Source organism: Pipra filicauda, unplaced genomic scaffold (assembly GCF_003945595.2).
Source record: "Pipra filicauda isolate LSUMZ 115617 unplaced genomic scaffold, ASM394559v2 scaffold71_size5581439_pilon, whole genome shotgun sequence".
NCBI lineage: Eukaryota > Metazoa > Chordata > Aves > Passeriformes > Pipridae > Pipra > Pipra filicauda.
The window spans coordinates 5,430,108-5,456,700 of NW_024104887.1; the positions used below are offsets into that span (position 1 = coordinate 5,430,108).

General features: G+C 54.5%; 2 protein-coding genes across 4 annotated transcripts; both read right to left on the minus strand.

Moving 5' to 3' along the window:
* Positions 1-1,349: 1,349 nt before the first annotated feature.
* On the minus strand, positions 1,350-22,511 carry FLOT2 (flotillin 2). Of its 3 annotated transcripts, none has more exons than XM_027726740.2 (11): positions 22,430-22,511; positions 14,190-14,271; positions 9,961-10,051; positions 5,551-5,674; positions 5,060-5,178; positions 4,515-4,628; positions 4,303-4,422; positions 3,673-3,887; positions 3,388-3,571; positions 3,062-3,211; positions 1,350-2,883 (listed from the first exon to the last, which is right to left on the minus strand). In XM_027726740.2, the coding sequence occupies exons 1-11, from the start codon at positions 22,509-22,511 to the stop codon at positions 2,845-2,847; spliced, it is 1,320 nt and encodes a 439-aa protein (XP_027582541.1). In that variant the 3' UTR covers positions 1,350-2,844. The 3 variants fall into 3 exon arrangements, with proteins under 3 accessions (XP_027582541.1, XP_027582542.2, XP_027582545.1); XM_027726741.2 differs by lacking the exon at positions 9,961-10,051 and adding an exon at positions 11,814-11,904 and having other exon boundaries at positions 22,430-22,503; XM_027726744.2 differs by lacking the exons at positions 9,961-10,051; positions 22,430-22,511 and having other exon boundaries at positions 14,190-14,244.
* Positions 22,512-23,291: 780 nt separating this feature from the next.
* Positions 23,292-25,989, minus strand: DHRS13 (dehydrogenase/reductase 13). The gene is made up of 5 exons (XM_027726725.2): positions 25,757-25,989; positions 25,561-25,679; positions 24,781-24,904; positions 24,395-24,706; positions 23,292-23,621 (listed from the first exon to the last, which is right to left on the minus strand). Exons 1-5 carry the CDS (start codon positions 25,881-25,883, stop codon positions 23,314-23,316), a joined length of 990 nt encoding a protein of 329 aa, XP_027582526.2. The 5' UTR covers positions 25,884-25,989; the 3' UTR covers positions 23,292-23,313.
* Positions 25,990-26,593: the final 604 nt, after the last annotated feature.

The window sequence follows — 26,593 nt, forward strand, 5'->3', positions numbered from 1 at the left end:
AGCAGTGTCCAGCTATCGGGGACCCTGCCCTGCCACACAAGGTGTCCCCAGACCTGCTGTCACCTCTGGGTGACAGGAACAGGGGCAGCATCACCCCAGCCTGGCCAGCCCCTGGTAGGAGGTGGCACAAGGTCAAGCCTTGGTGCCACCCTGGCACCAGACATGTGGATGTGGGGGACTCGGGGGCTGTGAGGGATTGTTCCCTCCTGGTTTTGGTCCCTGAGGTGACCCAGAGGTGTTCTGGAGCCCGTAGTGCTCCCCAAACTGTGGCACAGGCACCCCCAGCACATAGAGCAGCAACACAGGCAAAGTGTCCCTGAGTTCCTCAAGCCCTGCCAGCCCCATGGGATTGTCCCCATCCCAGCCAGTGCCCGCCAGCCCCACTGCCCACTCTGCACACACACAGCACTTGAGGGTAGCCCTGCCCTGTGGCCTTGCGCCCTTCAGGAGAGAGGGGGCCCAAGTGTCCCCCCAGGCTGGTATCACAGAGATGGTGAGGGGACCCCTGGGTGCCACAGGAGCCCCCTGTGTACCACAGCCCTCCCACCAGCCGTGCTGGCCCAGGGCAGCATGTCTGGCTCCAGATAAGGATGTGCTGGGGGCTGCCAAGCTGTCCCCACCCAGCCTATCTGCAGGGCCACCCTGCAGGACACATAGGACAGGGCCTGTTGTCTTGCCCTGTGTCTGGGGGGGACATGGAGGGTCTGGAAAGCATGAGAAACCATCTTTACCCCTGGGAGATCACTGCAGCAAAGTCCCCCATGACGACCTCATGCTGGCTGTCACTGCTCCTGCTCACTGGGTGACCCCAAGCAGGACAGGTACCCCCAGAGCCACCCAGCTGGCCCCCAGCACAGGGAAGGGTGTGTGGGGCTGGGAGAGGGTTCCTGTGGCAGGACAGGGGGAGATGAGCTGCTGCCACCAACCTGGCTGCTGGGACAGACAGAGCCTTCCATCCATGTCAGCCCTGCTCCAACCCCTGGGGTGCCAATCTTTTGGGGTGCCCCTGCAGTGGTCAGCACCCCCAGCATAACAGGAGCCATGCAGTGGAGCTCACCAGCCACCCTCGGTGGCTCCTGGCTGCATGTTTGTCCCTGTGGGAGCAGGACAAGGCTCTACACCCACAAAGGTCTGGGGCAGGGAGCCCATGGGGGCACAGTGACCGTGGGGAGGTCACCAGTTCCCGGGTTTGCAGGAGCAGTGTGAGCCAGGACCTCACCTCCACACACCATTATTCCCCCATCCCAGCAGGAACATCTGCCCGGGAACACCAGCAGCCCCCGGCCAGCCCAATCCTGGGGGTGCTGGGGCGGGAGAGACGGGCGCGAGGCACGAGACAGAGCCCAGGCGGGAGGTGACACGGGTTTATTATCTCACAGCAGCGGGCGGCAGGCGCAGGCACATGCAGATACAGGGCCCGGCCCGGCACGCCTGCTGGCCAGCGCCAGATCTGCACCCACCGCCCGCGGGCCGGCACCAGCCGGGGGCTGATAATGCCGGTCCCCCCGCCCCGGCCGCAGGGAGGGGATGGGGGGCCCCGCAGCACCCACCCCTCTGCAGCGGGTCACTCCCGGCAAAGGGACCGGCTGTCCCCCGGGACAGTGGAGAGGGACCTTCCCCCACTCTATGGCAACCAGGACCGAGCTGGGGGGTGCAGGAGCTAGTGGAGGGACCCCCAAAACCCCACCACAGCGCAGGTTGACCTCACCAGCAGCGCCAGGCTGACCTCACACGCGGGTCTGGCCGTAACAGCCACATCGAGCACAGGCATCAAGACAGGCGGGGAAGGGACATGGGCCAGCCAGGGCCCTGGTGGCACTGCAGGGAGGACAGACACACATGGGACAACCCCTTTCACATTGTCACAAGGAAGCAAAGCCACTGGCCATAAGAGACAGGGGGAGGGAGTGAGGTAGGGGTTCCTGCACTACCTGCTGGGGCAGGTCCTGGCCGGCACCCAGCCACAGGGCCACTGGTCCCCAGGCAGCTGTACAGGAGGAGCCTGTCCCCACTAAAGTGTCCTGCTGGTCCCCCCCACCTCTGACCCACAGTTTTAGTGGTTGTGGGGTCAGGATGTACCACAGCACCCAGGGACAGCAGCTGCAGTGGCTTCCCTGCCCTCTTAGGGGACAGGTGGCTTTGGCACAGCACTACTTTTTGGTATTCCTGGTGGTGGGATCTCACCATGGCTGAGCTGGGCTCCCTCTGCCCCTCAGAGCTTTCCCCGCTCCAGATCCCACAAGGAAACTTCCTCAAGGGGAAGTAGCATGGGAGTGGGCAGCACCACTGGCAGTGCTGGATTGTCACTCTCCTGGGGGGTGACTGCCACCTCTGGGAAGCCCAGCCTGGGCAGGGCTGCTGGCACTGCAGGGGCACTGGGGGTGAGACACTGGGACAGGGAGAGCCAGCCACAGGGACAGCTGTGGGAGACAGGGCTGGGGCAGTGCCCAGGAGGGTCACTGAGGGAGAGCAGGGGGGTCCTGGCTGTTCTCTTCCTACAGCTCCACATCCCACCAAGCCTCTGCCTCGAGCTCTGGGCGCTCACCTGAGGGCAGAGAACAGCAAGGCACCGGGACTGCAACACCACACAAGCTGCCAGTCGTATCTGGGGAGGGATTGGCCTGAGACAATACATAGTTAATTACAAAATAAATCCCCTCCCACCCTTGGAATAAAAAGAGCAGCAGACAGGACATGCATCTTTCTGGCCCTACAAAATAAGGCACCAGTTACAAATGAAAACCAGATTGTCTTTGATATAAAAGGAATTCCCACGTGTCGAAGGCAGTTGATGTCTGAGTGCATAACAGGGAGTGATCTTCACTAGCTTTGGGTTGGCCAACCTCATTCCTTGGCCACGCTGGCTTTCTGGAACAGGGGAAGCTGCAGGAGGGGAAGAGAGAAGCTGTTAGGGCTGGAGGAGAGGGAGGCAGGGAGCTGCCTGCACTCTGTGGTGGGCAGGGCTGGGGAAGGACAGGTTCCCTGAGAGGCTGAAAGCTTCCAGGCAAGTCCCTGTGCCCTAGGAGCTGTTGGCATTGCCAGCTGCCAGTGCCCAGCTCACCTTTGTGAGATCCACACCAGTGAGGGCGCGCACGGAGGTGGGAATCTCAGCCAGCAGACGGTTCACCTCGGACATGGTGTTGTTATTGTCTCCGCTGAGAATAACAATCTCATCCACTTTGGAGAGGGGAGCAGACACTTTGGCAGCGATCTAGGGAAGCAGGGAAGGAGGGTGGAATGAGCAGAGAGTCAAGGAACTGGTCAGCAGCTCACTGGGCAAGATCCCTACACATCACACAGGGCCTTGCTGTGCCCACAGGAGACCCGGCCCAGCCTGGGAGCTCCCCAGCACTTGCCCAGGGCAGGGGAAAGCTGCTCCCTCCTCACCTCAGGCAGTGCATCCAGCACTAGAGCCAGCCTGGCAGCTTCTCCATACTGCTGGAGCGCTTCTGCTTTCAGCTTCAGCCCCTCAGCCTCCGCCGTCCCCATGGCCTCGATCACAAAAGCCTCTGCTTCTCCGATCTTGCGGATCTTTTCTGCCTCTGCCTGAGCAAGGAGGATTTGCTTCACCCTGGAAAAGGAAATCCAGTGCTGTAGCAGCCCAGATCTCTGCAGAGAGCCCACGAGCTGGGGCAGCACTGTGCTCCCAGCTCAGGTCATGGGCTCACTCACTTCTCTCCCTCGGCGATCTGCTGGATGCGATAGGCCTCGGCCTCGGCCGGCTGCCTCACGGTGGCCATCAGCTCCTTCTCCATCCGGATCACCTCCTTCTCCTCCACATCGATCTGCTTCTTGCGCTGCACCACCTCGATTTCGATTTCCTCCTGACGGATCTTCTGCTGCTCCCGGGCGCTCTGCAGCTCGTAGGCCAGCTGGGCCTCTGCAGTCTGCACAGGGGGGAGAAGAGAAGAGGGGTCTGGGCCACGAGCTCCTGTGCACAGACATAAGGACCCTTGGCAGGACCTAAAACCAAACACAGCTCCTGCTACTGAACCTCTTCCCAGGGGTGACATCCCAATATTCAGTGCTGTCCTTCCCTGTGCACTTTTCCCATACCACTTGAGCCCAACCAGCTCCAGGTTCAGCCTGGACGACCCTCCCCACCCTTTCCTCCTAGTCCCACCAAATTTCTGCAAACAGGAGAGGAATCTGCTGCAAGAGCTCACACAGTGACACACAGTCCCGGGTTCTCCACTTTCAACTCTCCTAATAGATGTAGGAGAAAGAAGTTGACAAGCCCAGAGCCATCAACACCATCACAAACCCTCCAGGGAACAGCGGTGGGCTGTGGGACACTCTCACCTTAATGTTGACCTCCTCAGTGAAGGCAGCTTTCTGCAATTCAAAAGCCCGTTTGGAATCTGCTATTTTGGTATCTGCCATGAACTTGACATCCATCATTTCTTTCTTGCACTCTGCCTCCTGCGGAGAGGGAAAAGAAAGCAGAGCTTCAGGGTGTGCAGTTGGAGCTAAACAGGCTGCTCTGGGGAAGGCTGGCACATCTCCGGACTCACCCGAATGCCAGCATCCCGCTCGGCTTCTGCCACTCCAATGTCTGCATCCCTTTGGACAGCTGCAATCTGAGTCTTCCCCAGGGAGCTCAGGTAATCCACTTTATCATAGACATCCTGGGGAGGAGAGAATAAGTCACAACCACTTCAAACAAGCGACTCCATCTTGCTCCCTCCCCGCTGAAGCTCTGGGCAGCCACTCATGCGGTCAGGCCGAGGTCAGAACGCGCCATGTCAGCTGATCCACACAAACAGGCAGGGCAGGGAGAGGCAGGCTCTCCCGACATCTTCCCTCGACTCCCTGGAGGCTGGGTTATCAGCCAGCTCTCTCCACGAGCCTGTTTACAGAGGCAGCTAACCCGGTGCTCTTGGCCCAGCTGCCTGGATACAGGACATGCTGCGGCGGCTGTCATGGAAACTCCCGGAGGGCTGGGGCAGGCTGTCAGCTGGAGCCTTCCAGCCGGCTGCAGCAGAGAAGCCAGAGCCAGGCTCTGCCCTGCTGCTCCTACAGCTCTGCCCATAGTGCAGCATCCGATGTCTGGGTGTACCTTGATGGTGAAACTCAGGATCTCGATCCCCATGCGACCCACGTCAGGGGCTGCCACCTCCCGCACCAGCTTGGCAAACTGGTCCCTGTCCTGGTAGATCTGCTCCACTGTCAGGGTCCCTGCAGGGGGAAGGAAGGTGAAGCACTTTATTTGGAACAGGTAACACACAATGACATGGGTCTAAGCTCAGCAACATCCTTGTTGTCCCTTATCTCTTGAGGCCTGGGCACAAGGCTATAATCCTCTGCCCTTGCAGTGGCACCAACATCTCAGTCTCACAAGTGCAACCACCACCCACACATGCTACCTGTAACCCACGAAGGACTCAGACATCTCTTACTGCAGGCACTGAAAAGTCATTTATCACAATGCGCAGTCGGCAGAGGCAGGTCCCGTGTGGCAGCTGCGGTGGCAGCGATACCACTGGGGCCAGCCAGCTGAGGAGAGACAAAGCCACTCCAGATGCCTTCAGGGCACGAGTGCCTCCGCACCTAGGATGGAGCGCAGGTGTCCCTCCAGCGTCTGAAGGACCACGTTCTTCACATCCTGCACGTTCTTCCCCAAGAACTGCTCACAGGCCACAGCCAGGAGCTCCTTCTCGGTCATTATCTTCACCTAGAGACAGGAGACAAAACCAAAGGGACTGAAGGTGCCTGTCCAGGCACCCTACAGCAGCAGCAGCAGAAGCAGCAGTACCACCACCAGGCTGTCAGGCCCCCGTGCTACTGATGCTTCAAGGGATCACGCTGAGCTGCCGCCACACTGAGCCAGGCCACTGGACCAGCCAGCGAGCCCCTGCTCACCGCTGCGGGGGACAGCCCTGCTGCAGGCACACACCAGCAGCCAGGGCACACATCTCTCCAAACCCTGACGGCATCTCAGCGTGAAGAGGTGCTCCCTGCAGGGGACAGAGCCTGGCTCTACCTGTCCCATCTGGTGGAAATCCTACCAAGAGCCCTGAACTACCAGTTCAGTCACTGCACCAACACCAGCGCCAGGAGAGGGCTTTGTATTACCACTCCTGGCCAAAGCCCATTTCGTTACCTTTCTCTTCCTCCTCCTTCACTAGAACTAATTTTTCTGAGCCAGGAAAGGCAGAGAACGAGAAAGAGTCTGATGTGCCCAAGGAGCAGCTTAAAACAGGGGCTCCATTCAGTGTTCCCTGGAAGGAGAGATGAGACAATATGGCCACAGCACACGGGCTTGTCCTGCCTGGGGCAAGGAGCTCCTGGCTGTCCTTTGAGGTGTCCCCAGTGTGTCATGGCCAGGACTTGGCTGTTCTGCTCCATATGGTCAGTCTGGTGGCGATCCCCAGAGATGGCACACAGCCACCTCTTTCACCTCCCACTGTCAGAGCCAGGTGTAAAAACATCCCCATTCCAGACAAGCCAAGGTCCTGCTGGTCACGGGGCTGCTTTTTAAAGGCAAAGTGGGTTACAAACCCCTGTGGGGTGTGTTAGGCAGCGGAGATCTGTGCTCACAGAGCTCTACAGCACACAACTACAAGTAGCTACAACCCACCAAGGTGACAGCTCCTGGTGGCCATGTCCAGTGTGAGGGCTCAGGCAAAGCCTGGACATAGAGGTGTCCCTGTGCCTGGCAACACCAGAGAAGGGAGCAATACCACTACAGCCACACAGACCTCCAGGTCCCACAGCACCAGAGAAGGGAGCAGTGCCACTGCAGCCACACAGATCTCCAAGTCCCACAGCACCCTCTCATGGAAACAGCTGGGCTGGGCAGTGCTTCCTGTCCCATGAGGGGCTGGTGGCACCCCATGTCCTGCCCCAAGGGCCCTGGCTGGACCTGGCTCAGAGAATTCCAAAGCCTCAACTGCACCACAGGGGCCCTCCAAGGGTCCCAGTGCACACTCTTGAGGGGTTCACAGCCTACAGACCTCATCCTGACACCTACAAGAGCGCTTCCAGCTGGCAAAAGCAACACAACTATTTCTTGAGAAAGCCTTGTTTGACAGCCCACTCATCCAAAATGATCCCTCTGGAGCCAAACAGCAGCACCTGGCCCCCACACTGCCAAAGAGCAGGACAACTGGGATGGACCATCACCTTCTATGGGGACAGGAGGTGGACCTTATTAGATGTGGTGAGCTGGCCAAGACTCACCTGCCACAACCCTGTCCCTCACAACATGAAGAAACATCAACCTGGGCTGACCCTATTTCCTAATGCTGCTTCCCAGGTGGGATCTCTCGGTCAAAATGCCAGACTGAATCACAGCTAAGCATGGCAATCCTCTTCTGCATTGTCCCAAAACCTCTGGGATCCTTTTGGGGTCAAGCCCCAGTGGTTTCTCATCCCTGCACCCAGCAGTGTGCTCTTCCCACACAAGGGGGAGTTGGGAGAGCTGCTGTGGAGCCGCACCCGGGAGTGTGAGCCCTCCACGAGGTTTTTGCAAGTATCAAAACCAATTAGACTCAGCAGCAACATTTATGGTGTGCATCTGCCAGCAATTCCACTTCTCTAAACAATCCCCACCCTCGGGAGCTGCGGGGAGGACAGAGCACGGAGTGGGATGTTTGTTAGGAGGATCCCTGCGGTACTTAGGAGCAAGGAATGGTTTAGCCTCTGAATAAAGCCAGCCAGTTTACACTGTTGAGCCCTGGACAGCTCAGAGCCTGGCTCTGTGCAGAATATGGACACCAACCTCCACAGCAAAGGCTGCACAAAAGAAACAGGGGTTGAGCAATTTGTGCTCAGCGTGTTTGCAGGATTTCAGGCAGGGCACTGCGACACTCGGCGCTTCTTCAAATGTCATTCCCATCAGAGGGAGAGGACTCAGCTGGCAGGGAATCAGAGCCTCCATCCAACAATCCAGTGTGGAGGATCGATACCGCCGCACCCCGCTCCAGCTCCAGCCAGCTGCACTCGCAGTGAGGGGCCAGTCGAGACAATCCAATTAGCCTGAGGCTCAGGAAAATGGTACAGAAGGATGTGGAGACCAGCATTGGCCTAAGGCAGCAGCATCCCAGCACCCAGCCAACACAGAAAGGAGGCTACTGGTGAGCACTCATTACATCCCTCTTCAAGAAAAGAACAGCATCCTTATGCACATTAACCACTTCTATCATTACAGCAAAAACTCTAAAAGCTCTTTCTCTAGAAATAATTTGTTTTCCTTTTTTGCTCAAGCTCTAAATGGAAAAATGTTTGCCTCAAAAGTACTTCTGCAAAATTAAGGTAACCTGTGCCATGCACATCCCCAACAGCCTCAATCCTGCTTTCTGTGAGGCAATTCCTTGCCTCTCACCTTTAAAATTAACTGACAGCAAAAAAAAATGAACAGTGGGAAGAGAGTAATATCAATGAGATGAACTGAGAGTTGCATTTTTGAATCAAGGCACCTGGTGATCCAGCTCTCTGCTACCACACACCACCCAGCCTAGGCAGGCAACGGAGGGATGTCCCAAAACTAGGATAAAAGAGAATGCTGCCTTCACAGAAACAGAAGGAAAAGCCTACAGATTTAGGAAATGAGTGTGAAGGGAGACATGGGTGCACATATTTTGCCAACCATGCAAAGATCACTGGGATTATGTGACACCTTAGCAGCTAAATGGATATAAAGAACTGGAAAACAACTGAAAGGTGGATATACAGTACTGATAAGATGAAACCAAGGATGCTGGCTCACATCATCAATGTCAGGACTTGCCCAAGATGCTGGCTCCCATGCTGGTGCTCTTGCATGTATCCCTGTTTCCCAACAGCAGGAGGATGATGGATTATCTGCTGTTGAGTCACGGTCATGCCCAGCCCTTCTGTCACGTGTGACAATCCAGAAACTGCTCCTGGCTGAATTCAAACCCTCACATACACACAAACACAGCTCCCCTGCAGCATCAGCTCAGAGCAAACCAATGAACTTAGGAGGAACCTGCTGCTCTGGGAGCACTGGGGGAAACCTGTCAAGCACTGGGTCTCAAAAGGGCCGCAGCAGCACCATAGTGGTGTTCCCTGGGGGAGCCTTCTGAGCCATGAGGGATTTCGGTCACATCACTGTGCCACTCAGCAGCTACCCTCAGCTCCAGAGCTCCCCACAGGGAATGTGGCAGCCACCTCTCCTGTGATAACACACCTGGACATGCCTCGGACACATGGTGACCACAGCCCTGTATGCACTGAGAGCCACTCTTGGTTTATACACCCAGAATGGGCTGTCAGGAGCAATTCTCAATCAAACCATGCAGCTGCCTATTCATGGAGCCAAATTTCCTCAAAAGCTAACATTTCCCTCCCAGCATCCTCCCCAGGGCATGACTTGGGCACAAGGACAGACTGTACCAGGGCAGCAGACCTCAGACTCCCAGAAGAGCAGGGTTCAGTGTGCTGTCACAAGCAGCAAGAGCTGGTGCTTACATTTGAAGAAGGCTGGAGAGAATCAAAATTCAATTCAAGCCAGAAATTTCACACACAGATCTTAGTGCCTGGAGGGACTAAGTTATTTTTTTTAAGCTTTAACTCACCGTGAAGAATTACAAGGTCCACGTGCTAACAATAATAATACAAAGCAATATAACGCTCGATGCCATCTCTGGAGGGAACAGCTCAGTCCTGTGGGGTCACACATGGCTCCAAGGGCACCGTGGCACATCAGCGTTCCACAAACACATCAACTCACCCCCACACACCTCATTTGCCACAGAGACAAATGAGATACCAGAAAAAAATGATTATGGGGAGAGAAGAAGAGGTCACAACCCCCATCACCACACGGGACATGCTGGAGTGTGTTTGAACCAACAAGGACAGCGTGGTTTTGCACAAGGGTTTGTTTCAGAGCAGTTGGCTTCTCTGCCTGGACAACAGCAACCTCTTAAGGGGCAAAACCAGAGGTAAGTTAGAGACATGCATTCCTGAAATGATGTTTTGGAGTTACTGTACCTGTGCCACACCTGTGACAGTTATAGCTACCCCCTCCGCCGTCTCTACGTCCTCACACCTGGGCTGTAACGTCATTATCTCTAGGGAAATCCTGCCAAAAAACGTAAAATATTTGCACGTTTCCAGGTTACACACACTCACCTCTTCCCTTTGCATCTCCTGCCCCGGGTTACCTGCCACACTCCTCACAGGTAATGCAAGACAGGCACAGAATGCAGCCGAGGGAGCATATCTGTGATTGGAGACAGACACGGTACTTTGGCTAAGAAGTAGATTTTCACATAATGCTTAAAGGTAATTTATCAGCAAAGGCTGGAAATGATCCTGTGACCCTTTGCCTCCTGCTGGGCTCGGTGAAGGGCCAGAAGCTGGCAGCTTTGGGATTCCAAAGGGCCCTCAGTCAGAGGCTCGCTGTGCTGCACTGCCCAATGCCGCAGCAGTGCAGGATGGTGTCACTGGTTTAAAAGCACAGCACGGAACTGGGATGCTCCCACTCACTGCACAGGAGCCCTGTGTTTGGCAGAACCTGGCACTGATGCTGCAAGAAGTAGCCCTGGATTAGCACTACCACAGACCTAACCCCTGATCTGGTTCATCTCTCCCTCTATTTTTCCTGTGTTCCGTGACCCAAAGGCAAATGGAAATGAGTCTCCAGCTCTTTAAGGCCAGGCCTGTAGAGCATCAGGCACCCAGGAACAGATCCTGCAGCTCCAGAGCTTTCTCAGTCACCCAAGGTGGGCATGAGGTACTTTGGTCAGACCCAGCAGTCTGCAGGTCACAATCTGTAAAAACAAGAGACATGCCTGGATATGGCAGGCTCTGTTTCAGGAAGCTCCCGTGTCAGCCATAACGAGCCGGAAAGGCGTTGGGAGTCAGGACAGGGAGCCACAGGGCAGAGAGCTTGTGTCAGTGAACATTAGGTCAAACATCTGAACCATGAAGGGGCTGCCCTGGGCTGCTGTGTGCAAGCTGAGTCGCTCCAGGATTGGCTGGAAGTGCCGAAACCTATCCCTGCAAGTTCATGCCTGCCTTGGCCATTGTCCTAATTAAACTGGCACGCAAACCGGGAGCTGATAAAACAGATCCCACTGTCCAGGACGTGCACAGGCATTTTTTGCCATGTGCATTCAGAGCTTTAATCAGATACTGCAGGATTTCAGCCTTCTGAAAACCTAATCTACACTTCGAATTTGATTTCCAAGCTGTGCTGCTGCTTAGCTGGCAGTTCACAGGGATGTTGGGTCATTGCTGGCTCATAACTGCCCACAGTGCCAATGCCAGTCCTGTGTGCTGCCGCTCATCCGAGGTCTCTGTGCTGTACTTTCAAACGTGACGACATCCAAAATGGGCACTGTCTCCATGTGGAGGAAGAAGGGCTGAGTGGAAATCCATAGCCAAAACTGCAGAGCCAGGTACAGTTGCAATTTTCCTACACGTGTACAGGTTTCCTTTTGAAACGACACAAAACCTGCCTTCCCACCTGTCCCAAATCCTGTACAGAATCCAACCTGGCCTGCCTGTGCCTCCACACAAAAGCAGATGCCCTTCTGCTCTCCACCAAGCACACAATGGAAACAGTGCTGGCAAGGAAAGGGTTACAGCAGGAGCAAATCTTAGGTACAGCAATGCTGAATTTGGAATTTGCCAAGGATGCACCTGTCTGCATTACCTATAAACTGTGGAGTGCCTCAGGGCAAGTGCTGGAGAAGGGGAAGGAGAGGAGGGTATTGAGATTTCTGTCCCGTTAGAAAACCATTAGGTTTTGTGTTATCCTGCTGCTGCTGCTGCTGCTGCTGCTCAAAACAGAGGGACAAACAGTTAGACAGGATGTTAGGAAGCTGGTGGATTATTACCTGTGCAACCCCTGTTACGTACAGTGGGACCCCCTCCGACGTCTCAACATTCTCGCAGCGACAGAGGATGGTCATAACCTCCAAAGACACTCTGAGCAGCGAGGAATAAGGGTAGGACAGCAAATACACAAAGCAGTTACCAGAGAGTAAGACACTCATTGCAAAGGACAGACGAGACTTTCAGGTTTCAGCTTTTCCCTGCTCAGTTTGCCTTTCTCCCACTGCCCACTCCCAGGGCTCCATAATGATGGGGCAGATCAGCTTTCCTAGTTCTGGTGGGGAGTTTACACCATCCACTTGCCTCCTTTAATGAGGATAGGCAGGCTGGGGTCTCATCTCCACCCTGCACATGAAACTGAACCATCTATCCCGCCTGGACAGCCAGCCTGGAGTCAGCTGTTGAAGTAATCTTTGCACACAGAAAATTCCTTTTCGTAATAATTTAGATGCTTCTATGTCAATATTTAAGAGAGGCCAGGAAAAATGAAAGTGGCAGAGACCTGGCTACCCACCCCTGGCTAAGGCATTGAGGAGAGAATCTGCTTCCAAGTGCTGTCCTGGGAAGCTGAATTAACACCATTTGGCTCCCCCAGAGGCATATTAGACCATGCTGTCTCTCTCCCTGCTTTTATTTCTGATCCCTAAACAAGGACAGCATTTTGTTTTCCTTGTTTTTTCCCCAGTGCTCAAGGTTGCAGCAGAATAAGTGCCCAGCACCCTGCCAGCTCTAACTGTTCCTTTTGTTCCCAGGTTAGTGCTACCTGGCGGGACGCCGCTGACAGCAACACAATTGCTGCTGTCTCTCTTGCTCGCAGCACTGGCAGTTCCAGAAAAAATGTCCTAATTTCAGAGGAGGAAATCTGCCTCACTCTTCATGTTGATGCAGTGGGCTCCATCTGGGGCACAGCTTATGGCATTTGGGAAAGGCTCTGTTTTTGAAGGGAGAATTAAGCCCCATATCCCGTGGTGTGAACCGGGGGTATAGATTTTAAAGTAAAAGATTTGTCTGGTTGCTGGACTACCTGTCAAGAGACCCATTTGCTAAATAATGCCCAGATCTCTCCCACATAACAGCTCATTCCTGGCAAGCAGTTTTGGCCCTGGATTCAGCCTATCCTTAACTTAATAAATCAGCCTCCCAAATATATCTGTTACCTCCTGCACTCAGCAGGTCAAGGTCCCACATTGTTCTCTGCACTTCTCACGTAAGAAGAGTAGGAGCAGGAACCATTTGTTCAATTAACAGCTCTCCCAACAAGATGTCTCACAAAAATTTGGAATGAAGCTTGTCTAGATTAAACACAGCAGCAGCCAAGACCCCTTGGAGCAAGAGAAGGTGCATGACCCCCAGGTGAGCAGTGTATCATCTGCAGAGTGACGGCAGCAACATGCTCAATTGTTTGCTGGTGGCAACACATGAACAGGGAAAAGAGGTTGGAAGACCAGGCAAGTAAGGGTTAACTACAACCTCTGCCCATCACTCAGTGCAAAACCCAAAAGTCACATCTTTATCCTTTGCCCTGTTAATTTTTTTACACAGATGGAGGAAGCCTGTATTGGTGAGCATGAGGGATGTGTTGGGAGAGAGTTAGCATTCCTACAGATCCTAGAGACAAAGAGCTGTATTAGCAGGACAGGAGCACTACCACAGCATGTTAGCTCAGAGACCAGACCGTAAGCAGCAGCAAGCACAATCCATGACTGAGAAAAGGGAGAGAAAGGCAGTCCCACGGTTTTAAATCGGAACAATCTGCTCCCAAGGTGAGAGCAGTCAGCAGATCTTTAGAAAGAGAGACTTGAGGAGCAGGAGGGGGCACTGCAGGCCACAAACAGGTTTGCTACTGGGTGAGGGGTTGGGCCATACTGGGCAGAACTTGGCTTCTCTTGTGAGCTCGTGGATGAGCCAGCCCAGTGCCCTTGCCAGCACCTCTGCCAGAGCCTCAGCTGGGAAGGTCAGCAGAGCTCTTTCCCTCTTCAGCACTCACTGCACCAGCACAGGAAGAAACACACTGACCAGTCAGGCTATGGGTCTCTCAGCTTGATGGGTTTTATGTAAAAAAAAAACCAAACAAAAAACCACAACTAAAAAGGAAAAAAACCCAAGCAAACATGATTGTCCTGGGTTTGAGGAGAGGTGTGGACAGAGAGGCCATTTGAAAAGTACTTCAGTTGAAAGCATGGGATTTCTTTTTCTGTGTCTTTTGCACTGTGTACACACAGCTGTCCCCATGCAAACAGTCAGCAGAGAACTCTGATGCTCATCCATGGTTTCATATCCAGTCCCATGTTCCTAAAGATACTGCTGACAGCCCCATTGGGATTGCTTTGCCTAATTCCTACTCCAAAAAAACCCATAAATAACAGGGGTCTCCTTACCTCTGAGTGTCAGTAATGCACCACCAAGCCCAAGCCCAGCCTCCATACACATACTGCTTCTGATCAGAGCCACAGCAGCCACCTGCAGCACAGCAGAGAGCACAGAGACACTGGGATTACACACATGCACATTGCTCTTGTGCAGGGAAAAACTGCATCCAGAATGAGTCATGAGCAGAACAACTTCACAACAAGTCTGCCCGCTTAGGAACCCAATGCTCTTCCTCACCTCCACGGGCTTCACATGGCAGTTTTCCCAAGGCAACCTTTTTTGGAACTGTCTTATAAAACTGGAAAACAGTATTTGTAATAATTCAGTACGAAGAACAGTAACACACAGAAACTGACTGTATTTCAAACCAGGATTTTATTTTAGTTTTGTGAAGCAGTTTAAGCACTTTTAGCAATCAGAATCAATGTTGGAAATGTTCCAACATCTTCGGCTGTGATGTCAATTGTTATGGAAAGCCACATAAGAAATCCATTTCCTTTCCCTCACCACACACTGCAAACCACCCTTAAATTCCCAGAGCAGCTCCCAGCACTGGAGTAGGGAAGAACCCTTGACCTCCCCCAAAATACCTCCTAGTTCTGGCTTGTGCAAGTAGCGCGTGCCCGATGCTTTGATGGTCCATCTCAGAGCTGGCTGTGCCCAGGGTTCAGGCAGCCTCCAGAACTCCTCTGACACAGTTAAGATTGATCCCAGTGAAGCTGGAAGATGCTGTCTGGGTATCCATACCTTTGATTTAAGGAACAAGACACCTGCTGCCTTTCAAGAGAGCACCCTGCCAGTGACCAGCCTGGGAAGAGAGGAGCTCTGCAGCTCCCCGGTTAGGATGCAGGCTGGGAGGATTAAGCTAGAATTCCCTCCTTCCTTGGCTATCCATAATCATACTTACTACGGCAGTGCCCCAAGGCCTCAGGAAGGCAAGCACTGTACCAACAGAGCAACATCTCTGTGGGATGGATCTAGGCAGGCAAGACAGAGCCGGCACAAGGGAAGAGCAGGAACACGGAAAACAGCGTGGCTGTGGCAGCTTCGGGTCGTGGGAGGGGAAAGGGAGAAGCAGGAAGCCAGCAGACCTTTCAAGAGAAGTGACCATTACTAAGTTTGCTGCAATAGGTCACAATGAAGAAGGAAAGGCAGCACACATCCAGGCCAGTGTGCTGGCAAGAGGGGACTGCCCTCCACATCCTTCTCTTCCTACTGATCCTCCAGTGTCTGTCCATCTTCTGCTGTCAGCCAGCTACTGCCTGCTACCAGATGCTGCCTACTTCCAGATGCTGGCCAGATACTGTCTGCTTCACTGGCTTCCATGTGATGGTTGACAAACCAGCAGATCAGCCCCATCTACAAATCTTCACCTTTCTTTTTCAGTAGGAATTAAACACAAATGGGAAAATGATTTACAGACTTTTTCAGATCTCCTGTTCTCCCCAGACTAGAGGAATAGTCTCTTCTGTCACCTCTGAGCCAGCCTTTGGATGGCTTCTTCCTGTAGCTGGAAGGCTATTTCAGCCAGGCAAGTGTTACAGTAGCTGATGATACAATATCCTGCAGCAACCACAAGGCCTTTAACATTTCTTGGAGGACGTCAGCCCAGTTAGCTCAGCCTTTCAGCCAGGCCCTTGTTTTCCAAGAACAGGAAGGGAGGTGTTCCTGGCAGTCAGGAAAAGCAGCTCCACACAGAAGGGTATTTTATTTCACAGGGTCTATGTGGTCTTTACCCAACTCTGTTAATCGTTTCTTAATAATCTGAGAAAGCTCTGCACCCTAAACCCACCACTGCTACAGGAACATGTCTCTTCACACAGATGTTCTTTTTCTTCCGCAGGAAATGCAAGGAATACCTTATTTAGTATCACGCCCAAAGCGAGCTCCACATTTGCTTCCTGGTGCTGCACAACACGGTCTACTGAGCTAGATTATATGTCAAAAAGTGTGCAAAGCATAAGAAAAAGCAGGGAAATCTAACACATTAATGAGGAGCAGGATGCCAGCTGGTTGCTTTCATGCACGTTGGACATCTGAGCGCAGCAGAGCTCTGTTCTGGTAAGGCAAGGAGCTGAGGGCTCATTTTCCATGGCAGCGCTGCCACCTCTTTCTCAATTCTCAGAGAGCAAGCGAAAAAGGAACCAACAAAGCGAAATCTTTGCAAGGCTAAAGAATAAACCCTCTTGCACAATAAGATTTGGCAGAGAAATTGCCTTTTCCAGCTATAATATGCCCACTGTTCCAGCAGCCTGGGTCTCACAGTCGCTTGGCCACTTCCACAAACATCCACCGTGCTCTTCCGGGGCAGTGTTGTGGGGCCACAAACGGAGGATTCATAGCCAGGGAGCTGCCAGCCAGCTTGGCCTCTTCCCAAAGGGGTTCCATGTTCAAGCAAGAATTCCCAGAGCCAGGAGAAAGTATGTTGTCTGTTTGTTTGGGCTTTTTTTTTTTTTTCTTATGAAATAAGATTAATCGCTTGGGAGTTGGTGGATAAAAGGAGCTCTCAGCAGATGCAGGAAGCTGCTGCCCTGATGGATGGCGAGCAAGGAAGAACGTGAGCCCCAACAGTCACAGGGACACAGGGCTCAAAACATCCAAGCTGGGACAATCTGAACAAGCTCTGTGTTGTTTGCTCTCCCCAGGTAACTTGGGCACTGAGTTACCACCTCTCTGGCAGGAAGTGGTGAGCATTCGTGGTAAACAGGCTGCTGAGTGCAGACAGACAAGGAAAAAACTGATAATTGAAAACAGTTACTGACAAAAGAGATAATGCAGAGAGAGAGGAAAGCAAAGGCATACATAAAGAAAATCATGTCCTAAAGCAGGCCCCAGACTAAAGTCACTGTCTGGCTCTTAAGCCACGCTGTGCATATAAATTAGGCTTTGTTCACATGCAGAAATGGCACAAGGTTAACAAAAATTAATTTAGAAAGAAGCAGGGTTCTGAGTTGAATCCATAAAAGCCTTTGATGGTCACTGCAGCAGACGAAAGCAGATTATGCTGGTTATCTTGTTTTGGATGTAATCTGTATCAAAATGACTAAATGAGTATCAATGCTACAGAGCGAGTTTAAAAACACATTTAGCAACTTATCTTGTAAACAGAAACTCAAAGAACACAAACCACAATGAAGCCACAAAACAATACCACAGAGATACTACCCAGAATTCCTCTTGGAAACTAAAAGGAAAGGCCTGAGGCTATTGTCCACCTCCCTCTCCTGCCATGCTTTCCAAAGAGTAATTTGCAAGCCCTGGAGATTTAACAAGCACCTGACAAGGAAACCTTGAGCTCCACCACCTGCAAAAAGGTGAAGAACTACCTCTTGAGAATGAAACATCACAGAGGAGCTGCATAGGGGCCCTTTGGAGCACTGGTAACCTCATGACTTGAGACCAGCTGTGATGCTGCACTCTGTCAGCAACCACTGAGCATCACAAGGAGTGAGAAACCGGCTGTGGGGAAAGATTTTTGGCTTGCCAAAATGACAAACTGAAACCTGCAGGAGCGCTCAGTTAAACCTGGCAGAAAACCATCTGTAGTGCCACTACAAGTTTCCTGCACACAGCTTGCCTGGTGCAAGAGGTAGAACACACCTCGACCTCAACCCTGGGGGACAGTTTGAACTGAAGGCATGAACACAGACAGGGCAAAACCTCACATGAGATCCAGCTGAAGCTGCCTGCTCCTTCCCACAAACTCCTATTATCTTTGAGGCTGAAGAACTGGAACTGCACCAGCTTTAGGGCTCAGGTGGCTCTTGCTGCTCACCTCATCTTTCCACAGGACACAGCCTGGACCTTCTCGTTCCATTTTCATGCAATCAGCTGTTCTCACCTCAGTGTAATCTCTGCATTTCTCCTTACTGAACTGCATCAGATTTCGTTCAGCCCATTGGGTCAATCTGCTGAGTTTGTTTTGACTCTAATCCAGCTCTTCAAAGCTCTCAAACCCATTCCCAGCTCAGTACTCTCTGCAAATTCAATAAGCACATTCTCGATTCCATTATCCAAGCCAAAACAAGGGACTTACTTGATAAATTCTTTCAGCTGAACAGTGAGCTACTGTCAAGTTCCCTGGCAATGGTTTTCCAGGCAGTTTCATATTCATTTTATAGTATCTGAGAAACCAGTTCCTCCTTGCACTGTGGACTGTAGGTCTCTTGCAGGAAGGGATTGCAAAGCCTCAAAAAATCTTTATTTCAAGCTTTCAACTTAGAGCAATACCATGAAAATACCAGTCTCAAAATCACAATCAGTTCTTGCAGGGATAAGAAGGATGCAACACCAGGATGGGAGAGTTTAGGGTGGCTCTGGAAAGGCTGACTACCCCTGACTGCTGGGGTGCAGCAGGAAATGTCTACACAAAACTAGAATTAACTGCTAGTTCTTTTTTTACTTTGACAGACACCAAGGAGCCCCAAAGGGTGTGCACTAAAGTAAAGTTTGAGAAACTGGGCTGGAGTGTATTTCTCAGGCTGACTTCTGCTCACCCAAGGGGGACTCAGATTAGCTGGACATGGCAATTATGTATAGTTGTGTTGCAGCGTTCTCCTAGGAAATACAGCTGGGTTAGCTGGGTAGCATTCCCCCGATCTTTCTCCTTCTTTCACACCCTGAATTTTTGCTGACGCAGTAGCTTTTTCTCACACAGGAACACAGAGGGCTGGGCCAACCTTTCCCTGCCACGTATCTCCAGGTGTTCCCCTCAGAGCTCCTCTGCTGCTGGACTGCTCCCACACAGTGCCATCCTGCAGCCCACCACAGCCAGAAGGAAAGTGCCCCAACTGCAGAGATTTGGGCAACACTGTTTGGTAACTGTAAGACGAACGTGGCCGTTAGAAATTATATTTCCTTATTATGAAACTCTGTGGAAATATTACAGCGTTATATTTCAAAATCAGCAGATCGATCCATGAAAGCTGCATTCAACCAGACTGTAACCCAAAACCAGCATTTCACAGCCTATTTGGCTGGTGGGAATATTTAGGTATTAGGATGAAGAGGTACTTTGTGTATCTCCTTGAAAACTCAACTGGCTCCAGATGTGCTTGCAGCGGGCTCAGTGATGCGCCAGGCGCCTGCCAACGCCTCCTCAGAGCTTGCACCAAACATCACCCAGCAAAGTTAGACCCAAAATTTGGGAAGATCATCATTGCCTCCACAGGGCTCTGTGGGGCATCCTTACAAAGCCTGGGCTCCACAATTCACCAGTGGATCACTTAGCTGAGTGCAGTTTCTTAGAAGGAGATGGATGTTGCTCAACAGGGGAAGGACGTGAGTGCCAGCAGAGAGAGCTGAGCCCTGCCCGGGAAGCAGCTTCCCAAATAAGGCTATGAAGCTCCACTTTCCCAAGGCACAGCTGGCTGCTCCTTGAACACTGGAGGAACTCAAATATCTCACAAGAAAGTGAAAAGAAAGAACACCCCTCCCCAGAAAACACCCACATGCCAGGGGAGGCCAGGACTAAAGGCCAAGGGGCACAGGCTAAATTTATAATAAAGAAAACTTTCAACTGGCTTCATGATTTGGAGGTGCCTTCCCACAAAGTGCAGACTTTCAAATAACAACTGTATGACAACTCAAGACTGCAAGGCAAAAGCCTGTTTTTAGTAATATTTGATTTAAATTAATCTAAATGTATTTAATATTATTTTGGTTTATTGGTAATTATTATTGGTTTCTTCTTCCCTTCTCCTCTCTCCTCAAATCCAACTTAGTATCATACAAATTAATGCTGGCCCTCAAGGTCCTTTCTGTTTTCCTTGGAGGAACATGACTCAAGTTCCTGGAACTACAACTGCTTGTAGCAACACCCTCCCACTAATGCCACTAATACTCTGCACAAGAGCACAGAGGAGCTGCAGAGCTCCCACAACCTCTCGTGTGCCCCTGAAGCTCCCAGCTGGTGCCCTCAGGAGACAGCAAGTGTCTGCAGACCGAGTTGTGCAGGAGCAGAGGAAAACCACGTCTGGTGGCAGCTCCAAACCCCATTCCGACTGGCAGAGCCTGGGGTGATCTCTGCACCCTTCCCAGAACACGGCTGTACGTCCAGGAGTGTCCTTGGCTCCCTGCTCCAGGCTTTGGGAATGCACAATACTTGGAACTGCCAGTAGATGCCACAAATTCCTGCTGGTTCATCCTGCAAGCTGTGTCTTGTAAACTCCACAGCTGAACAGAAGCAAACCTGAGCTTTAAGACTTGAGGGCACACCTGGAGCACAGCTTTCCAATCTTCCCGCAAATGTGGCATTTCACCAAGCGGTGCCAATTTTGACGGGTGTCTCTTTGGAGGGAAGCACAACATCAGCTCTAGATTCCACTGGGAACTGCAGAGATATGCACAAGACCAGGAAACCGAAAGGAATACTGCTGCTCCGGGAATCTGGCAGGTGTGGTTTGTAATATGCCCACAGCGGGCATATTTGTTTCCATGACTGCAGCCTGCTCCTGGCATCTCCTCAGAAATTCCCGTAACAGGTCTGTCATCTGAGAGAGATGAACTGATAACAGACCAGCCACGGTCCACTGGAGACTTTGGCTCCAAAACCACAACAATGTAGTTCCACAGGCGCAGCGGAGCCATGACTGAGGCACATCCTTGATGTTCATATGGGTGAGTTTAGGTCTGAACGTCACAGCAACCGCCCCAAAGCTGGGCCAGCACTGACAAAGGGGATATGACGTGATGGAGGACACCTGAAGTGATCAACATCTGTATCTAAGCTGGTTGCTACCTTGCAGTTGGCCCCAGTCTGTCACAGAGTGAAGCTCCCAGCCCTTACATCACCTAAGAATAACTAATTAACCTAACAATAATTAATTAAGTCCTGTCCACCCGCAGCCTGGTCCATGCCAAAGTGCAGTCGGGAGCTTTGGCAGTGTTGGAGCAGCTGCAGGTTGAGTCAGACGCCGGAGATTTCACTTGGGGTTTATTTAACCCCAACCTCAGCCACAGCTCAGCTGCTGGTAACATTCCACACACCTGATGGGTATCACCTGCATCCAGTGTCAGCACCACCAAGAGTCCAGGTGACGTGCTGGTAAGGAAGCAGCAGCAGGACGTGATGGATGAGATGGGCACCCCAGGGACAAGCCTGCTGCCCCAGGGTGTTGCTCACACCCAGCTCCCCTTCCCCAGCAAAGCCAACTTGCTGTTGGCAGGGGACACAGAGCTTTGCCGGTGCCACTGCCTGACATCATCCAAAATCAGCAGCATCGGGGGTGTTGTTGGCACCAGACCTCACCCACTGCTCTGTGCTGTAGGGACCCCACCCTGGAGCCCAGGGGTCCATACAGCAGGAGCTGCCCCCCGTCCCCGCTTCACAGGGACACCCCCAGCACCTCAGTGGCCACACACAGCAGGACAGCCCTGGAACAACACTGCAAGGTCCCATCATGACACGGACCCCCACTCAATGTCCCCTCAAGGAAGGATTTCCCCCCACAACATCCCAGTGCTCCCTCTGGGGACCCCCCCACCCAAATCACAGGGCATCCTCCAGCAGGTACTGCCAAACACCCCCCCAGGATCCCACACACTCCCCCAGGCAGACCCCACCAGCTTCCTGGGTCCCCCCACAGCAGGGATTCTTCCTAGTGCCTCAGAGCCCCTCCCTGACAGGGACAGACCCCCATTGCACCACCCAGACTCCTTCAGTGCCCCAAAAAACCCTCAGGTCAGCTCCCCCCTCAGCACCCGATCCCATGACAGGGACCCCTCGAACCCCTGAGACTCCCCTCACAGTCAGGACCTCCCAGTTCTCACCAGGGACCCTCCTAGCAGACCCCATTACAGAGATGCTCCCCAATTCTATTACAGATACCCCCACAATTCCCTCAGGATCCCCTCACGACAGGGATCCCTCGAACTCCTGACAGTCCCGTCACAACCAAGACCCCCCAGTTCCCATCAGGAGCCCCTTCTATCACATCCTATTACAGAGATACCCCCCAGTTCCACTACAGCATCTCCCCCCTCCCTGTTTATTCCCAATTCCCTCAGGGTCCCCGTCCCCCTCCTCAAACCACTAAGAGCTCCTCACAGCCAAGACCCCCCAATCCCCCACTCCCTGCAGACCCTATTACAGAGACCCCCCGCAACTCCCTCACGGTCCCCTCATGACAGGGACCCCTCGAACCTCTGACAGCCCCCTCACAGCCAGGACACCCAACTACCTCAGTGCTTCCCCCTACCCCGACAGGGACCCCTCAGCCCCTCTCTCGCCGATCATCCCGGGCCGTACCTGACACCACCAGCGCCTCGTTGGGCCCCACCGTGTAGCAATTCCCCATGACGCCCACGCCGCCGCCACCGCCCGCCCCCATAACCCCCCGCGCCTCGCTCGGCGGGGGCGCGGCCCGCGGGCGCCGCCATCTTGGGGAGGTCGCTGCCGCACCCCTGGGGGGCGGGACCAGGACCTGCCGCCATGTTGGGAAGGTCGGCGCCTCCTGCCGGGGGAGGTCTGTGGGCGCCGCCATGTTGGGGTGTGCAAGGGTGGGTGACACTGCATGGGTGTGAGACCGCAATAGGCTGCGATAGGCTTAGGGTTAGAAGGGAGTTTGACTTCATGGCTCTTCAAGGGGTTGTGAGAGAGTCACTGTGTGGGTGTGCAAGGGAGAGTGTTTGTGACTGCAGGGGTGTGCAAGGAGGGTGTGACACTGTGCAGGGGAGGTGTGACACTAGGCGTGCAAGGGGAGAAGGGTATGTGACCGCAAGAGGTGTGTGTGCACTGCAGCATGTGCATAGGTGTGCAAGGGGGGGTGACACTGCACGGGTATGCAAGGCTTCAGGGGGGTGTGCTGCAGCGTGTGCAAGGGAGGGAGGTCTGTGTGTGCTGCAGTGTGTACACAAATGTACAAGGTGGGCTGTGTGTGCTGCTCTGCGTGTGTGTGCGTGCAGCACCCCGCCTTACACGCCCATGCACACACTGCAGTGCACACCCCCCCCCTTTGCACACTCATTCCGTGTCACACACACCCCCTCAGATGGAGCAGGGCCTGGTGAGCACCTGTGCAAGGGCCGGTGCCCCTCACGTGCCCACCTACCCCCACAGTGCCACAGCCCCTCATGCATCCCCATTTCACCCCACACAGGACTCGACGGGCTCCCCCATCACCACCATCACCTTTATTGTGCAGGAGCAGTGGGGGCGGCTGGGGAGGGTCCCACTTTGTCCCCCCCCAGCCCCACCAGGCGCTCGCTGCTCTCCCAGAGCGCCCGCGCCAGCCGGTCATCGCGCCCCCGTGGCCATGGCTGCTGGGGGCCACTGTCGGTGAAGTAGCGGCCGCTGAAGGGCTCGAGGCCGTCCCGCGTGGCACAGTCCAGGACCACCTGTGCACCCTCAGACGGGTCCAGGAACAGCAGCCAGGCCAGTGGCAGCAGCAGCGGCTTCAGCCACAGCGGCGCGTGCCGGAACAGCGCCGTGTTGACAAACCCTGCACGAGGGACAGCAGATGTGGAGTGTCCCCTGAGCACATGAGGGAGATAGCCGTGGTGGCCTTGGCACAGGCAGTGTGGCTGTGAATGTCTGCTGGCACTGCCACACCTGCCCTGGCTGTACAAGGGGTGTGTGGGGGGGTGTCAGTGGTGCACAGTGCTCTGTGAAAGGATACTTGTGTAGGGGTCTGTTGTGCAAGGGGACACACCATGAAAAGGGACATGCTGTGCACAGGAAGGTGTGTGCATACATTGTATAAAGGGATACCTGTGCAAAGGGACACAGCAAAGGGACACATGCTGTATAAAGTGACACTGTGAAAAGGGACACGCCATGCAAAGGGACATGCCATGCAAAGGGACACACCGTGAAAAGGGACACTGTACACAGGGACACTGCTAAGGGACACACCATATAAATACACACGCCATGCAAAGGGATGCATGTGCAAAGGGACACATTGTATAAAGGAATATGCTCTTCAAAGGGACACTGCAAAGGGACATACTTATATAAAAGGGACACTCCATGCAGAGGGACACACATGTGCAAAAGGACACCCTGTGCAAAGAGTAACAACCGTGCAAGGGAACAATGCTCCACGTGCAGGAATTTCCTGTGCAAAGGCTGCACCATGTGAAACACTCCCTGTGCAACAGCAGCCCCTGTGCACGTGACTTCACCGTGCAAAGCATGAGGTCGGGACACAAAGGTGTGCAGAGCACACCCCCGGCAGACGCCGATGGTGAGCCCACCCAGTGCAGGTCCTACCTGGGTGCATGGCGTAGCAGGTGACCTGTGTGTCCTGCTCCCGCGTGGCCAGCTCGCGGGCGTGCAGCACGTTGGCCAGCTTGCTGTCACAGTAGTCCTGGAAGGCAGAGAACAGCCCTGGGGGAGGGCGGCCCAGGGACTCGGGGCGCAGGCGGCCGGCGCAGTGGGCGCTGGAGGCGACGATGACCACCCGGCTGGGCCCGCAGCTCCGCAGCCGCTCCAGCAGCAGCTGGGTCAGCAGGAAGTGGCCCAGGTGGTTCACCTGGAAGGGAAGGCTGAAGCCATCCTCTGTCGTGCCCCCGGCACTCACCCCTGCAAAGAAGGCAATGGCAGTCCACGGCTGGTGCCCCAAGGGTGCAGGGGGCATTTGGGGTCCTGGCACTCACCCGCGTTGTTGATGAGGAGGTGCAGGTGGGGCTCCTGGCGCAGGAAGGTGCTGGCAAAGGCTCGCACTGAGCGCAGGCTGGCGAGGTCCAGGTGCATGAACCGCACCTCTTCATTCCCTGTCTCCTGTGGGCAGGGGAAGGTGGATCCAGCTGGGGACAGGGGCGATGCTTTGGGGGCTGGTTCTGGCCCAGGGTGAAAGGGCTGCAGCATGCTCAGGGGCTGCAATGTGCCAGGACCCCCAGGATGAAGGGAGTGCCCATGCAGCTCCCCCCATGGTACAAGGTGCCCATGCCTTGGGGTGTTTCTGTGTGCCTGTTGAAGGTGTCCCTGGAGTGTGCCATGGGGTTCTCCTGGGAGGGTCTGGGGGTTTCCCTGGTATACCCACAGGGGTGTTTAGGGAGTTGCTCATGTGATGCCCAGAGATGTCCCCTTGAGTGTCCTAGTGGTGCCTAAGGGTATCCGGGATGTCTCCTGGGGGTACCCGTGGGTTTCTCGGGGGTAATGGTGGGCTGAGGGAATGCCATGGCAGTGTCCTCAGGGTGCCCATTGGGGTGTCTGGGGGTGCCCATGTGATATTCAGGGATATCCCACGCTGAGGTGCCAGGGGAGGTGTGCAATGGGGGTATCCCAGGTATCTCTTGGAGTTGCCCGTGGGGTGCCAGGAGTGTCCTGGGGGTGTCTGCGGATGCCCGCGTGCTGCCTTGGGATATCACATGGATGGGAGTGCCCAGGAGGGTGCCCGGAGGTCCCCCTGGGGGGGTGTCGGTGCGGGCGCTCACCGTGCGGATGCGGCTGGCGGCGGCCTCTCCCCGCAGGGCGTTGCGGGTCGCCAGGATCACTCGGGCCCCGCACCGGGCGAGCTCCAGCGCCGTGGCCGCCCCGATGCCGCTGCTTCCCCCTGCGGAGCGGAGGTGAGCAGGGGTGAGCGGGGGCCAGGCCTGCCCCGGGTCCCTCCCGGCCCCTCCCGGCGCTCACCGGTGACGATGGCGGTGCGGCCGCGCAGCGCGGGGCGGGTGCGGGGCCGCGGGGCGCTGCGCAGCCCGTGCCGGAGCAGCGTGTACAGCGCCAGGAGCAGCCCCACGCACAGCAGCGCCCACCCCATTCCGCCGCCGCCGCTACGGGGGAGATCCCTTTCCACCCCCCTCCCCGCCCGGCACCTCCCGGTCCCGCCCCGCCGCGCTGGGGCCGCCCCGCAGTCGCCCCCGCCTCCCCGCCGCGGCGGGACGGACCGACGGGCAAGGTACGCTCGGCTCGAGGGGAGGGTAAGCGAGGTCGAGTCGTGGTCCCGAGGAGAGGGTGAGTGCGGGTCAGCGCAGCCCCCCGCCCCCTATCGATGCCCCGGGGGACAGGGCAAGGGGCACCCGCTGTCCCCCCGGGCCAGACCCCACCGCTCCCGCCCCAAGGGACGGGAGGTCACAGAATCACAGGATGGTTCAGGTAGGAAGGAACCGCAGCGGAGATCATCTAGTCCAGCCCCTGGAGCGCACTTGGGACTGTGACCAAACAGTTTGTGAATATCTCCAGGGAAAGGGAGTCCACCACTCCCCCTGGAGCCTATTGTAGGGCCTAGTTACCTGCACAGTAAAGAAGTTCCTTTTCACGTTGAGGTGAGACTTCCCTTGTTCCCATTTCTGCCCACTGCCTCTCGCTCTATTGCTCAGTACCCCTGAGCAGAGCCTGGCTCCATCCTCTGACACACCCCCTTTCAGCTTCTCAAATACATGGGTAAGATCCCCTCACTCTGCTCTTCTCCAGGCTAATTAGGCCCAATCCTTCAGCTTTCCCTTCTAAATGAGGTGCTTCAGTCCCCTC

What these genes read in the sequence shown, in the direction of transcription:
- FLOT2 (XM_027726740.2), bottom strand. Translation starts at nt 22,511, where the DNA reads ATGGGGGCGGGCGGTGGCGGCGGCGTGGGCGTCATGGGGAATTGCTAC. An exon ending in CTGAGGAGGTCAACATTAAG is followed by an intron (nt 3,888 to 4,302) that starts GTGAGAGTGTCC and finishes CCCCCTGTGCAG; the next exon opens with ACTGCAGAGGCCCAGCTGGC. An exon ending in CTGGTGTGGATCTCACAAAG is followed by an intron (nt 2,884 to 3,061) that starts GTGAGCTGGGCA and finishes CCCCTCCTGCAG; the next exon opens with CTTCCCCTGTTCCAGAAAGC.
- DHRS13 (XM_027726725.2), bottom strand. Translation starts at nt 25,883, where the DNA reads ATGGGGTGGGCGCTGCTGTGCGTGGGGCTGCTCCTGGCGCTGTACACG. An exon ending in CCGCACCGCCATCGTCACCG is followed by an intron (nt 25,680 to 25,756) that starts GTGAGCGCCGGG and finishes TCCGCTCCGCAG; the next exon opens with GGGGAAGCAGCGGCATCGGG. An exon ending in CCTCCTCATCAACAACGCGG is followed by an intron (nt 24,707 to 24,780) that starts GTGAGTGCCAGG and finishes CCTTCTTTGCAG; the next exon opens with GGGTGAGTGCCGGGGGCACG.